This window comes from Phoca vitulina, unplaced genomic scaffold, assembly GCF_004348235.1.
Source record: "Phoca vitulina isolate PV1807 unplaced genomic scaffold, GSC_HSeal_1.0 scaffold27, whole genome shotgun sequence".
Lineage (NCBI taxonomy): Eukaryota > Metazoa > Chordata > Mammalia > Carnivora > Phocidae > Phoca > Phoca vitulina.
Genome location: NW_022589730.1, coordinates 26,316,961 through 26,332,654, shown reverse-complemented (window position 1 = coordinate 26,332,654; position 15,694 = coordinate 26,316,961). Strand labels below are relative to the sequence as shown.

The following is a 15,694-nucleotide window of genomic DNA, read 5'->3' as shown; positions in this document are numbered from 1 at the left end:
CATGATGGATGGATGGGGAATTCAAGAAATATGGTCCATGATCATTGGCCTCTGGAAGCTGGCTATCTGATGGGACAATGAATGAGATATAAACACAAATAATATGAGATGGGGATATAGCCAGTACTATGTGAATGGTACAAACAATAAGTAAAATACAATTGTACAGGGAAGAGGCCATTTCTGAGAACAGAAATTTAAAAGAAAAAAAAAAAAGTCTTTATGGACTAGAGCACACTTGAATTGGGCTTGTAAAAATGACTTGGCTCTTGGTAGACAAAGTGGACAAAAATTACCTGAGTAGAAGCTCAAGGAAGATGGCAAAACGTGGATTCCGAGAACATCAAACAGACCAGTTTGGCCCACGTGGGAAATGTAGATAAAAGTCAGCTTATGCGGGCTTCACTGTGGAAAACGAAGTAACCTTTACTGCTTTTTTCATTGGCTCCCCATTATCTACCACACGATACTGCAGTTCCTTACTCTGCTCTTCAAGGGCGGCCATGATCACTCCCTTCATGTGGGTTATGGACGTACTGCAAAGGTTGCTTACAAAATGGAAGGTTCCTTTCCTCCTGCCATACTGAGATAGTTTGACCTTAGTATGTTTTAGCTATTGAATGAATGAAACAGTTCTGTTTCCAAATTCTGTAAAATTTGGAATTATCTCTGTCCCAGGAACCACACAGTTTAACAGGGGAGACAGGCAAAGGGCTGAGGAGAGGCCCTGAATTCAGGTTTGGTGCAGAAGCCCAGGGGCTCGGGTGCAAGGCCTCGGGGCCCAGGCAACTGTCTGGGAGGCCAGTGAGCACAGGCCCAGCAGCCCAGGCCTGAGGCCTTGTGAGGCTCTGCTGTGTCTCACATCACTCTTGCTGGTTGCTTTTGCCTTTCGAGGTGATGAAGGTGCCAGAGAAACAAAATAAAGGAGACATGAGAATGGAATAACTAGTCAAATATCAAAGTGTAAGAGCTAAAGGGAGTATTTTCTGGTTGCCACACATTAAATTTTTTCATATAACTATATTGGCATAAAGAATAATTCCTGGGTACATTCCATTTGTCCTTTGTTTCCTCCCTTGTATGATTATATTATTATTGCTGTCATTAAAAGTGCATCCATCAGACCTGGCTGTCAGAGAGTTGCATTTACTTTGTGCCCACAAGCAGTTTTGAGGTAAATCTCTTGCTTTAGGGCATTAGTTGATCAATACAGACATCTATAGTGAGCTATTGTTTCCCACCCCCTGCATGACTCCATTTTCCTAAGGCATTCTGGGGATCTGGTCTTCCTTTCAATAAGAAGTCCCTCCAGGTGGGATGGGGAGACAGAGGAGAAGGTACCCCTGCAAAAGAACGTTCCTTCTGCAGTCCCCTGCCTTTGCAGGAGGGGCAGCTGGTCCAAGGAAAGGCCTTGAAAGAAATATGGCAACTGCTTGTCACCTCCAGCTCTGCAATTTCCTTCAGGGTAGTCTTTGTTCCCTTCCCGGGTTTTAGTCCGATCTCAAGCCCCATTTTCATCTTTGATGTTTACGGGACCAACATATCTGCAGTCCAAGGCAAAAACCTCCCTAGGATTGCCTCTAGTTACTCATAAGGAGGGAGTCTGTCTCATTAAATTCTGTATTTTGAAGACTTAGCAGTGACAACACACTTGGCAAGGGGTCAGTATCGCTGAACTGAATTCCTAAAATGTGAATTTAATGGTTTCTCCTCTATTAAATTATCCCTCCCTCCCTGCCTTTCCTTTCCCATCTTCTCCTCCCATTCAGCCACAACTCTCTGCTGTCTGAATCCGCTCTGGATTCACTTAGACATACCATATTGTATCGATTTCATCTTCTTGGAGCCATGTCTGCCAGAACCTTCTTGCCAACACCAAACTGACCTGATGATCCTCTGCACCCGTAGATAAGGAGACCCTGGGAGCTCACCTCATCATCCTGGAGATGTCCTTTCTTTTCTGTTTCTTGAATCCCACGAAGCCCTTTGGTTTGGTTTATGCTCTCTCTCTGGTCTTTTAGTACTTTCCTGATAAAGGGTGCATGGGAGGTAAATACTTGTAGGCTTTGCGTGTTGAACATATCTTAATTCTGTCCCCTTAGTTGTTTGATCAAGATATAGACTTCTACATTGGAAATTATTTTTCCTCAGAAGTTTGAAGGCATTGCTCTATTTTCTCTTACTATCTTACATTGCTGATGAGAAGTCTTATTACTGATCCTTTGTCTGTAGCCTGTTTTTTCTCTCTGGAAGCTTTTACAGATCCTCTTTGTTCTTGGGGTCCTGAAATTTCATCATGATAGGAGTCGGCGTCTACTGACAGTTACTGTGCTGGCATCAGACCCGTACCAGAAGCATAGGCTCTGGGCTCTCGCTTTTTGGGTTCAAATCCACTGCCACCATTCTCTAGCTTTCTGACCTCGAACAAGCTACTCAAACTTTGTGCCTCAGTTTCCTCACCTTAAAATGGATAAAAAAAATAGTACCTACCTTGTAGGGTTGTTGTGAGAATTAAGTGAGTTAATATCTGTAAAATGCTAAAGCCAGTGCCTGCCACTTAGAACTACTATTTAAGCAACAGTTTTTATTAATATTTCAATTACAAAAAAATATAATTTCCTAGAGTTTTGCAAGATTTCCTTGACCCTGTGCCTTGAATGGAAATGTTGGCCTTGAGAGGGTGAATGGCTACACAGAGGGAGAGGGCCTGAGTCTCTGATGTGAAATGAAATTTCAACAGGGCAAGGCTGATAAAGAACAAAGCGAATGCAAAAAAAAGCAACAGGTGATTGTTATTGCTGGTGAAGCACTCCCAGACTATGGATTCTCAGCTCAGGACTAGAGGAATAACAGGTAAAGAAAAGACAGAATCTTTGAAGAAATCTAGTCACCCCAAGCTAGGATTCACATATGCTCCCTGAAAGGGTGTTTTCATTTTTCAACGTAAAAGGGAATATCAGGACAGAGATTGAGAATGAGAGTAAGAACGGGAAGATGCGCTAGAAATTCTGTGTCTTTATGAATGAGAAATATCTGGTGGTGATGCTTTCGTTGTTACTCTTTATGGTTAAGCCAGACCAACACACAGGCATCGCCTAATTTCTATACTAGGAAATCAAATAGATGTTTCCCTCCCTTCTAGGAACCTGAAATTTGAACATATAAAGAGTTCACAAACTCACGCTCAAAATGATCTATTAAGAGGCACGGTAATTCAAAGTAACCAAAGAGCCCCAGTTAATGAGGGAAAGCTCTACTTTACCGAATACTGCCAAATAATACATTTGGAATGAAAAAAAATGTTTAAATCACTATTTTGCACCACTCTTATGAAATAACCAATTTAAAGATCATTAACAGATGCTAAAACCACTAGTTGAAAGGGGATGGGAAAAGTATTTACACAGTGCCAAAGTATTGTACATAGAATACTTACTACTTGCGAAGAGATGTTTACTTTACAATGGAGTGATCTGTGGTCACCAGATGATCCCAGTAATTAGACACCACATCAGTAATAGTGGGATACACCAACACGTGGATCCCAATGTAATGAATATGAAAACATAAAATCATCTATGAAATATACTTGCCAAAAGTCATTACCCTGATTCTAATTAAGCTTTTAGATCTAAATTCCATCTTAGAGGACAGGACACAGAGGAACCAGTTATATGATACCACGAGGAAAACATCAGGAGAGTCAGAATGTGTCTTATCTTGGTCAAGGCAAAGTCTAAAGAAAGGGCAAGGAGACTGGTCTAGATTATAAGAGATTTAAGAGATATAACCATATGTAATGCATGATTCTTGATTGGATTTGGGTTGGAAAAGATATTTCAGGGATCACTGGAGAGATCTGAATATGGAATGAGCATTAGATACATTATACAATCAGTGTTAATTCTGCTGGGTGTCATAATAGTATTGAAGCTATGTAAGAAAATGTCCTTATTGGGGGAATTACATGCTAAAGCATTTAGGGGTGGGGTTTCATGATGTAATTTACTTTGAAATAATTTGGCTGGATAAATACATATGAAGCAGATATGATGAAATGTTGACTGCTGTTGAATCAAGATGGAAGGTTTATGGATACCCATTGATTCCACTTTTCTATCTGTTTGGAAATTTTATATTAAGAAGTTCAAGGAACTGGCTCGCAGATGCAAAATTGAGTAAACCTGGCCTGACAGCGTTTTAGGAGGGGCAGGCATGCGGGTCTCAAAGGGCCACATTTGCACTGGGCTCCCTGGAAGGAGCTTTTTGCTCTTTTGAATTCAAGCAGAGCATGGCGTGACACAGTCATTCGCTCCAGAATGTATGAGAGTTTGGGAAGAATTAATGTACTTCCCAGAGTGCCCAAGTTATTGTCAGGAATAATAACTCACTGGCAGCATCAGACTGAATAATTCATGGTACGACTACAATGGGAATACTCACGTGTGGTTGTTGTTAGTTGATTTCCGCCCCCCCAAATTAAGTCACCTAAAATTATCTCCTTTACATGAGGTATTTTGGGGATGTGTTTTCTTTTTTTAACCAAGTCTTTCTCCCAAACAACACGAGGTAATTGTGCTATTCGCTCACGTACAGATACAGAATAAAGTCAAAATGCAGAATTGCTTCCTACAATGCTAAATTGTTCTTAAAATATAGTTGTTGCTTCAGAAGTGAGTTGGCCGCTCTCACCAGTTCCTCTGTTTCCCCCACGATCCCAGGGAGCTGGACTGTGCCATGTTACGTCGTCTGGAGAAAAGGATTCTGGTTGGTCTCCCCAGCCGGGAGGCCAGGCAAGCCATGATCCGCCACTGGCTGCCCCCTGTGAGCAAAAGCAGAGCTCTGGAGCTGCGCACGCAGCTGGAGTACAGCATGCTGAGCCAGGTAAGCCACCCTCGAGGGAGCACCTGCAGGCCAAGCAGCCGCCACACCAATCTTCTGGGCAGGGTCCTCTCAGGAGCTGTGTTGGGGGCATATTCCTTGAGCCACTTAGAAAAGACCCGAGCTGCCCCAGCAATGCGATGCGCCTCTTCCTCATGAGAGGGTGAGCTCTTTGTCCCTCAGAAACATTCACGCGGGGAGAGACAGCGCGATGTAGTGGCAATAGCATAGGGTTTCGACTCAGAGCACCCCCTGATCAGCTGTGTGGCCTCAGGGAAACCCCCGACTCTCTAAGCCTGTTTCTTCATCTGCAAAACGGGTAACTGATATGCCACAATGGATTACCATGATGATCAAGTTTTTACAAATGGAAATGGGGGTCCATGCCTGCTACCCTGTCACTGGTGTCACTCCCTCCTGAGTGGACACTTGAACATGTTCTCTGTTCATCTGAATGATGAACATCTGAATGATGTTCCCTGAGGTTCCGCAAAGGCAGGAATGATCTTATTCACAAGAACAAAAGTGTCTACCAAATTTGATCATCCTTGGATTTGGGCACAAGGGCCCCATTAGGCTACCATGGGTGGTCTAGTCCTTCACCAGCAACTTCCAGCATGTGTCTGGATGGTGTTAGGAAGGTGTTTACTGCCCAGCTTCTCAGGTTATCCAAACACATAAGCAACCTCTCTCCCTCCCAAGCATTACAGATCTGGGAATCTTTGAGTAATGTTCGTGAGGGACAGACACAGATTCTAAACAGGGGCTCTTTTAAAAATTTATTTATATTCAATTAGCCAACATATAGTACATCATTAGTTTTTGACGTAGTGGTCAGTGCTTCATTAGTTGCACACTGCATCTTGCCTGTAAGAACGTGATCACCACCAGCATTTTGCCTGCTGACCAACGGCTGGTCTGCGGCTGTTTCAGGAGACTGAGGGCTACTCGGGCTCAGACATCAAGCTCGTCTGCAGGGAAGCAGCCATGCGGCCTATGAGGAAGATCTTCAGTGCACTTGAAAATCACCAGTCAGGTATGGTGGGAGTCACAGCGACTCTGGGAGAGAAATTTGTTTAAAAACCCAACTTTCACCAGCAGATGGAGCCTTGCTCCTGTTCTTGGTGGCTCTTTGCACTTGCAAACGTTCTTTGGTCAAATTGTCCTCCATGTACTCATTTCTCCTCTGGTGTTCTGTTTTGGATCAACTTTGCCCCAGATGATAAACTCCTTAGGGCTCGGGCTTTTATTTCTTTGGCACGCTATGATGTTGGGCTGGATCCATTTGGGGCACTATATAACTCTTAAACACTACTTTGATAATGATACATTTAGGTCATATTTTTTATCTGGACTTCAGGGGCTGGGATGCACATTAAAGAATTTCTTCCCCAGCTCTCTTTAGTCTTGCCTTTTGCTGCATTAACCATTTAGAATGCTGCATTATGCATTGTCTTGAAAAAAGGTCTATTAGCCTTTCAAGAGCACAGATCATCATAAGGTCAATTATTGTGCTGTTACTGCTGTGTTTTTATCTAGAGAGCAGCAACTTACCTGGAATCCAGCTGGATACAGTGACCACTGCCGACTTCTTAGATGTGCTAGCTCACACCAAGCCTTCAGCAAAGAATCTGACTCAGAGATACTCAGCCTGGCAAAGTGAGTTCGAGTCTGTATGAAATCACATCTACCCTGACCTGGCCACAGAGACAACCACGGAGGCCTTCCGATTTATTAGCTTAAGCAGGAGAAGAACATGATGATTGGGAGAGAAAAGAGAAAAATTATCTTTGAAGACTGAGTTCGTTTGAATAACTGTACTATTTTGGAAATAAGAGATATTTTTGTTAATTTTTCCTGATTGATGCCCACAAAATACTGAAGATGTCAATTACAGGTGTATATGCTCCTAGTCACACAACAGAGACTTTTCTCACACTTAGACTCCATACAATTTGATGAACAGTTTCTTATGGTGTTCCTTGTTTGTGAATTGGTGTTTTCATTTTGAAGAAAAAGATGTAGTTTGGGAAGCTGTGTTGGAATGCACAGTGGCTCCGAGTTGGGGGGCCCATTAGAAGCGAAGCGTGACAGACCATCCAACCAGCTGATGGGCTTAAGGGTTGGTTAAGAATAGGCGTGGGGAAGGACACGCAGTGTTTCTTCTGACAACATCCTGAGTGTCATCAGCTCTCCCTAAGTCTGACCCCAACCAGTTTGCTCAGCAGCAAAGCCCTAGCAGACTAGCTCCCCCCGCGACGCCCCCCCCGCCCCGCCCCAGCCCCCGGGTTCGCTGCTCCACCTCAGGGGAGGAGCATCTGGAGTCTCAAGCTAGCAGCACACTGCCACCAGCCTCCAGCCTGAGCTTCCACTCTGAGTTCTGGCTCCCAGTAACATCTTTGGACAGTTCACATCCCGTGTGCTCTGCCCTCTTCCCACAGCTCCTCGGTGGATCCAAAGCTTAGGATGGGAAACCTGAGATTCAGAACAGTCATCCTGGGTCTTCCCTACCCTTAGGCTCCCCCACATCTCCTTATGGGGTCGGTAACAGTTGGAAGCATCTCCCTCAGAAACTCATGATCTGAGCCATCTATTTTAAACCCCGGAAAAATGCCGCTAAGTGATGCCACCACCCCTCTTCCCAGCTAGAACTTACCTGTGGTCGTCCCCCCTTCTTCCCTTCCTCACCTCATTTTCTTCATCCCGGCAAGGCACACTCCTCCTCCGAAGAAAAACTTGCAGGAAAAGGGACATTTTGGATAGCTAAATATTCCAAAGGATTACCCTAATTTTAAACAAAAACAAAGCATTTTGGGGAGGGTACTGATTATTTTGAGTATATCCTCAAATGCCTTTTAAAATGCCGTTTCATGGGCAATGTAGTCAAACTGGAAATATACCACATATAATGAATTAAAAATAAACAAAAAGACATTTCATCTTAGTATATACTAAACTTAAGCTTCTTCAGGATCACGAAGGTCTTACACTATCCAACACTAGCTCTACCCTAGATGTAGAAATCTCTAAATGGTCTTAGACATCTGCTTTTCGTGTTTGGGGATCATTTTCTCTTTTCTTTCTTTCTCTCTCTCCCTTCCTTCTCTTTTTTTTAAGATTTTATTTGTCAGAGAGAGAGAGAGAGAGAGACAGAGGGCAAGCACAAGCAGGGGGAGCAGCAGGCAGAAGGAGAAGCAGGCTTCCCGCTGAGCAGGGAGCCCGATGTGGGACTCGATCCCAGGACCCTGGGATCATGACCTGAGCCGAAGGCAGACGTTTAACCGACCGAGCCACCCAGGTGTCCCAGGGTCATTTTCTTTGTCAGGCTGTCAGCAGACATTTCTTGCAGCTGTTAGTCCATTAGCTTGTGGCCACTACCATCCTTTCTGATTTCATAAAATCTCAAGTGGATGGAACCTCAACTGTTGTTAATTTGTCATGGTTGGAAAGTAGATATGTTTGTGTGTGTGTACTTAAAAGTGAACAGGTAAAGGGGCAGAGGAGACAGCCCCTGTGGATAGCATGCTTTTTGACAATGTTTGGCCCCTTTTAGCTTGCTGCTCTTTCCTTACTCCAGTCAGGGTAAGCGTGGTTTTGCCATCCCTCACAGCAAATACACACAACCCCACGCACAGCTGACTATGTACCTGACACACCTCCACATCCTTCCTCCATTCCTCCTAAGAATCTCCAAGTTCAGGGCGCCTGGGTGGCTCAGTTGGTTAAGCGACTGCCTTCGGCTCAGGTCATGATCCTGGAGTCCCGGGATCGAGTCCCGCATCGGGCTCCCTGCTCGGCAGGGAGTCTGCTTCTCCCTCTGACCCTCCTCCCTCTCATGCTCTCTGTCTCTCATTCTCTCTCTCAAATAAATAAATAAATAATCTTTAAAAAAAAAAAAAAAAAGAATCTCCAAGTTCATCTTTGTAATACTTCCATCTTATTCAATCGCATATTCAATCCTCCTCTTTCCCTTGGGAAGTTTGTCTCCAAATAATTATGCAAGTATGTTTGTAGGTCATGCTTTTATTTCAGTGACTTCTTTATCTGTTTTATACACTAATGACTTCTTGCTTTGGATGAAATGAAATGTAGCTCTTTCATCCCTCTGCCGTATCCCCATCATCGCCAAATAGTTAAGACTTTAGGTTTACTCAATAATCGGTATTTCTACGGGAACGTATACTGTTCACGCAGAGCCACTAGTGAATCAAAATTACATTTCCTTTATATGTTGGTTTTGTCTTTCCAGGAATTAATTAAGTGCCTTATTTTATCATTTGCTTAATTTTTGAAGTATCTCTTCTGATTTTTTGCAACACAGTCTCAGATCTGTCAGATACCTATCAGTATTGGTTTCCAAATGGCCAGTATCAGATAAACTGTCAATTCCATTCCCATACCCTCTGGTCCTGGTGTTTTAAGGGGAAAGGAACCAAGAACCCTTATAGAATAAGAACCCTTATAGAATAAGCAGAGCTGTACCTAGTCTCCCCATTTGCAGTCCTGTAGCTCACCCTGGCTCACCACCATGCCCATTCTCCCCAAGGCCTTCACTTTCATGGCTCCTGGGGCTCCAACCATTTTGTTTAACAGCTTCAAACTAAATCTTTGCTTCTCAGTGCTACCTCACACCTCACCTCCTCTCTACCTAGTCTCCAAGACTTCAATCTTTGAGGTTCTATAGGATGAGTTTTGGTTGTCTTTCTTTGCACAGATTTTTGTTATCAACAACCTAACCACTTCCATCCTTCAAATTATTGTACCCTCTTGTCCACTGGTATCTCCTCTTGTGGGCTCTCCTTGTGAGTTTATACCTTCTTTATTCCTTCACTTTGATTTTAGTGGGGCTCTGAGAGAGACCAACTAAGACACATGATTAGTTTACGTTTAGAGTCTGTATTATTTAAAAAGTAGATTAGAAGTATATCCAAGTTTATAGGGATATAGGAGCCTGGCCTATTGTTGGAGAAAAATTTAACTTCATCCAACATGTATTTTCTCCTAAGGCAGAAGTCACAATGTCTGTAGGAACTTGGAACACAGTAACACAAGGGTAAAGTAAGCTGGGTGTAAGACAAGGAAGAGGTGGGGCTGTGATGGAGGGTCAGACTACCTGAATGACCCAGCAGTGGTGCGGCTCCCACCGAACCTAGAAATTTGGACCCAACATTGCCCGATCTTCTAGTATTCCTAGGAAAACCTGTAGCAACTGATCTGCATTTGAGATCTCCTGATACCCAGATGTTGGCCACTAAGGTTAAGTATCTAGGTTAGAATTCATGGCTTGTCCCTGCATTTCATTCAGGTCACCATCAGAAGCCTTCTCAGCTGGACTCTACTTATCTAAAATAACTCCCTCCCTTGTTTTCTTGTCCCTCACGGAGCCATATAGCTATTGTGTTAAGTAGTGTGTGTGTGTTTTATCGTCCGTTTATCCTACCCAAATGTTAGCCCCATGGTTGTGGAACTTTTGTCACTGCCACTGAATGAATGCAACATTCTTTAAAATGAGCACTGTATCTGCTTCACAGGCTAGAAGCTGTGATTACTGTTCCAAAGCACTGAGTTCACTGCACACGACCTCTTCTCTGAGAGGACTTCTACAACACACCTTGAACTTGTCAGAGCCCTTCGGACTGTTCAGTATATTTTTATATGCTTTGATTTCCCAACTAGAAGATATGCATCTTAGGAACTGGAGCTACACTCTGCTCTGTCTTCCTTTGTACTTTACCCCTGGTTGGCATTTAATAATTTGGTTTTCTCAGGCACATTAGCCAGTGAAACAAACAGGAGTTAAGAGATGTGTAGGACATGAAGGTAAGCACTGAAAAGAGTAAGGTATTCAAAATTGTTGGATTTTAACAGATACATAATTTAAATGATAAAATGATTTCTGGTGCTCTGGTGTCTTGTTCTGGTTGTCCCTCAGAGAAGCATGCTTTGGGGTAGTCGGCCTTGATGGCTGGCATGATAAAGTCAGCAAACGTCCTATGCATTTATGCCAAAGAAAAATGTCTGTGACTATGTCAAAGGAACCTGATAACGCAAACATGGCTTTACTCAAGCAGCTGCTAATACGAAAAGGGATTCTGCTGTTCGAAGCAGAGTGTTTTAATGAAACAGATTAGTGCAGTTTTAAAAATTCTTTACCAAAGGTGCCCAAGGCTTTCAGTTTCATACTACATGAAACACCACTGATCTCAAACCAAATAAACAACCTGTGCATGTGTGTTTTTGACTTGGTCCAGAATGGTACAGTAATTTCTGAATGTGGGGTTAAGAGTGAGGTGATGACACTATCCTTCCAAGGGAGTTTCTGACGTCCGTGGCTACAGGTGTTCGACGGCCCTGATCAGCTCCGACAGATGCAGAATGGTGTGTAGGAAGAACTACAGCAAAACGAGCCAATTCTGGAGGGAGAAGGAAGTGGTGGGATAGCCGTCTGTCTCCGCCACTGGACTGGTGCTCTGCCTTCCGCACCCAGGACACACCTGCCTTCCAGCAGATGCTCAGTACTCCTCTTCTGATAGTGGGTATTCTCTACTACCCTTTCCAGTCCCAGAATGGCACTTGGTCCCTTTCCTGGGCCTAGCAGAGGATTATAGTAAAACTGATGCAAACACTGTCCTCGAGGTCATACCACTGGAAAGCACTTTAAATGGGATGGCTAGAAAAACGAAGTCTTTTCGGTATTTTGGTTATTAAATCTCCTCCGTGAGGCCCAAGGCAGACCAACCGGCTATGCTGGGAATGTTTATCGTAACCTGGATCTAAAACCAGATTTTTATTTATCCCCATGAACCTCACTGTGGACAGGTCAGTTAACAAGCCCTATATGATGCTTGTTAAATAAGTAAAGCATGAAACAAAAATTTTAATGGCCCAATACGGCCAAACTAGAATGGAGGAAAGAAGCCATTTCTCTTGGCCAACGACCTGATGCTCATGTGGTCTTACCTATTCCCGTCACTCTGTTTGATTCCTGACCCATTAGTGATGTCTACCTCTTTGCTTTAGCTCTAACCTGTCTCTAAAGCATCAGATCCATTATTTCTGAGTGTCTAATGGGGCCTCCTCTATGGGCAACGAGTCTGAAATGAAACTTAATTTTCTCCTCCCTACTCATAGCTATACCTTCTGACATGAAACTCCTAAAGTATTTACAGCTAGTTTGTACTGGTTCAGTAACCATCCGAGTAAGAACTATCTGTGTTGCAGGAGATATAAAAAAGAACGAGCCACAGTCCTGTCGGGGAGGTGAGGGGGGGAGAAGGGATGTGTGAGGACCGAAGTATAATCTAACAAGTGCCAGGAGGGCACAGAGGAGGGAATGCCCCATTCTACCTGCAGTCAGGCGGACATCACAGAGGAGGGCCACAGGAGTATTAATAACATCTTGAGCATTCTCCCTAGCTCCTCCACTAGTAAGGGTCCTCAGGGCAAAATCCTTTTCTTACACACTCGATTATTTCCTAGCATGGCACTTAGCACGTAGCAACCAGCAAACACTCAATGGTGCTTGAGCCAAGGCATCACTGACCCAGGCGGCCAGGTAGCAGGCCCCAGCTGAATGGAGCGCATCCATCAGGCACCAGGCAGTGTGTTCCATACACATGCTGAGCTGCTCCGTGCGCCTTTGTGTGTGGGCGTTTCAGTGTAGTAGAGTGTCTCCTTTTTTTAATCCTCAGGAAGACTTCCCCCATTGAACTGACTGTTGAGATTAATTCTATCAAGATTTATCAGATTATTCAGTGTGGACAGTGCTGCTACATCTGCCTCATCATCAGCACCAAAAACACACAGCACTCAGCATTTGCCCGATTCTACTCTCAATAATTAATACGCTGGTCACGCATTTAACCCTCATGACAAGCCTACGTGGTGGGTGTTGCCACAGTCTCCACTTTACAGACAAGGAAAAGGGGGCGTGAGAGCCTAGGTGACTTGCTCAAGGGCCCAGAGCTAGTTAACTGCTGGCGAGGCCCCCAAACCTACGCTCTTGGCCATTCCACTCATGCTTCCGATCGGCGGCGGCCGTCCTATCACAGCTGTCCTTTGCACTCTAGGCTGTGTAAGTACTAAGTCAGGGCATCTGCAAAAACAAGAACAGAGTGATCACCAAACCACCAAAAGGAGACGGAGCTGCCATTTATTTAGCTTTGCTCCTTGCCATCCAAGACCAAGCTGATCTCTAAACAAGCATCAAAGCCCGAAGCTCATTAACATCAGCGTGTGCTTCAATAAGGTGAACACCACAATCATGTACAATTACATGCTAATAATTCAATGCCCAAGAGCCCTGTAAAACAATTGCAAAGGCCCAGGATGATCACAGCATGCAAATGCACTAGGAAAATCATTACCTACTTAGGCCCCTTCATTTTGGTGGGTTTAACATGAGAAGAATAATCCATGCTACAAGACGAGATTTCATTTTACAGCTGTAGTAACCAAGTACATAAAAGCTTGAATCTGTCCCAATAGCTTCTAAAAGATTTTTCCCATAGTGTCAGAGGCAAAAATAATGAAATCTTGCAAATGTACAGTTAATAGGACCCTGGTGGACACTAACTTCAAAAATGCATGGTGTATAACATTAAAGGCTTGATTTTAGTTTCTGCACTGTTCCTGTTAATAACAATGTCTAATTAAAACATCTGTAAAATACTGATAGTTTTAATTTTACATAAAATTTCCAAAACAACTGTTACACAGTATATAATAGGTATCTGCAATGAATAGGTTATTAATGGAAGTATTATTTTAAATTAAAATCAGGTTCTAAATTTAAATTAGTCATCTCTGGCTAATGAAGAGAAAAAGAAGTCACCCATGCTGGGAATAATACAGTAGATAATCTAGTTTTCAACATCCGTTAAGGCAAATTCACTTGATCACCTGGATAAAGGACAATTTATTTTGCTGCTTCTGACTTGTATTCCACTTGGCACTTCCGATGGATTTCACAGTTGAACTCAATATTAAAACTACAGCCGAAATGCACTTCTCACCACATTATTTTCTAATTTAAAAAATGCCATTCAATTTTATTCACAATCGGAACCCTCGCCCCTCCCAACGGACCAGTGAGGAGGCAGCGGAGCACACGATTCCCCGCAGGAGGTTCTCCCTCCCAGCCCTGCTGAACCTGATGACTATTTTAAAAGGAATGGCATAGAATCTCAGCTTTCCCTTTCTCTGGGTCTCATCTTCTTTTACAAAATAAAACAAAAGGGATAAGCAAGGTGTAGTGGCTGGCTGCAATTCGATACCTTTCTCTCTAATTAATGCACAATAGAGGAGTGCTGGTCCATGTCTAGCTATGCTGGCGTGGAGACGGGGAGCGAGTCACTCCGGACAACGAAAAGCTGCATCTCCAGTTGCTTCTGAGTCACATCAGGGATCACAGGAGATGCTGCAGAATGTGGTCCACGGCATGAGGGAAGCTCTCGCAAGTTAAATAAGGAGGTGGATTAATTTTTTCTTCATCTGCTGCTCGGTATTTCCCTGAAATGAAAGTAGAGCCAGTGAAAAGGCTACTGCTAGAACACCACATTCATCACGTCCTGTGAGCACCGGGGCCACCACCGAACCACCGTGGTGAGTCCTGGAGAGTCGGCGGCTCCCCGTCTCCCAAAGCATCTCCCAGTGAAGCTTTAGGCTGCAGTGAGGCAATTCAAAGCAATATCACAGCCAGCATTTTCCCAGGACTCTGGTCCTTCACAACAGACACAGGGCCCGGGGCACCTGGCCGCTAAGGCTTCCTTCAGATCTCCATGGCTGGGGAAATCATTTTCTTCCCCACCAGCCCTAAAGATAGGAATGGAGACTGAATCAATGCTTTTCAGTGGAAGCCGGGCACCACAGGGCGGAGGCCTGGTTAGCTCCTGAGGGCGCATGTCCTGCTGCCACGCAGGGACCCCGGGAGCGCCCAGGGGTGGGGTGTGGAAAGCGACACAGGCACGCAGGCTTGTGCCAAGCAGGACGGTCTGCCCAACAGGGCACCACCCCAGTCTCCCCGGGCTCTGGAATGTGGGACCCACAACCGAACACCCCTGTACAGAGAGGAACCCTTCCACACATTGGTCACAGGCCCCTTTTACAAATGTAAATCCACTAGGATGCCCTGTCCCTATTTAAACACCCCTGATGGGTCCCACTGCCCTTCAGAAAGAACCCAAATCCCTACTGCTGCCCTTTGTCATCTGGCCAGCATCCCTCCAACCTCAGCATGTGTTACTCTCACAAGACTGCAGTCCTAGATGGGACCTGGCTCTTTGAGGACCTTCACACCTGCCATCCCTCTGCTGGCAACAGTCTTCTCAGCCCACTCACTACCCCCCGCACGCTTCGGGCCAAACTTCATATTCCCATCCCAGGAGATTCCCAACTCCTTCCTCCCTGTTAGTCTCTCTCTTAGCACCCTGTTCTCTGCCTCCACATTTATAATGCATTGCCATTATATATTTATTCACTCAATGTCTGCCTCACACCTAAGACTGTGAGCTCTCTGAGAGTAGGGACCGTGTCTGTTATTTTCCCCAATGTATTCATTCCCAGCACTGAATGTAACGACTAACACGTGGTGAGCATTCCACAATTTTTTCTTTAAGAATGAAAAGAAGGAAGAAAGGGAGGAAGGAAAGAAGGACAGAGGGAGGGAGGAAGGATGGGCAGAACACTGCTTCAGCTGAGGCCTTGGGGAACAAGGCCAAGTGCCCTGTAGCCACTCGGGCTACCTCTGCACTTCCCCCTTCTCTGTGCTCTCTCATCCCTTTTCTTGTGATCTCTGCCATTTATCCCTCTGCAT

The 15,694-nt window shown here is 44.4% G+C and overlaps 2 protein-coding genes across 4 annotated transcripts in view; one reads left to right on the top strand and one right to left on the bottom strand.

Moving 5' to 3' along the window:
* KATNAL2 (katanin catalytic subunit A1 like 2) overlaps window positions 1-6,988 on the top strand; it is a 66,277-nt gene extending 59,289 nt beyond the window's left edge. For both annotated transcript variants that reach the window (XM_032422772.1, XM_032422773.1), the window contains 3 exons: window positions 4,722-4,884; window positions 5,815-5,917; window positions 6,421-6,988. In XM_032422772.1, the coding sequence (XP_032278663.1) occupies window positions 4,722-4,884; window positions 5,815-5,917; window positions 6,421-6,560 (406 nt within the window). In that variant the 3' untranslated portion in view covers window positions 6,561-6,988. The remainder of the gene's footprint in view (window positions 1-4,721; window positions 4,885-5,814; window positions 5,918-6,420) is intronic.
* Window positions 6,989-12,870: 5,882 nt separating this feature from the next.
* HDHD2 (haloacid dehalogenase like hydrolase domain containing 2) overlaps window positions 12,871-15,694 on the bottom strand; it is a 35,023-nt gene continuing 32,199 nt past the window's right edge. Inside the window, exon 7 of one of the 2 annotated variants that reach the window (XM_032422684.1) lies at window positions 12,871-14,391. In XM_032422684.1, coding sequence (XP_032278575.1) covers window positions 14,288-14,391 — 104 coding nt within the window. In that variant the 3' untranslated portion in view covers window positions 12,871-14,287. The remainder of the gene's footprint in view (window positions 14,392-15,694) is intronic. The other variant, XM_032422683.1, reaches the window with a different exon arrangement.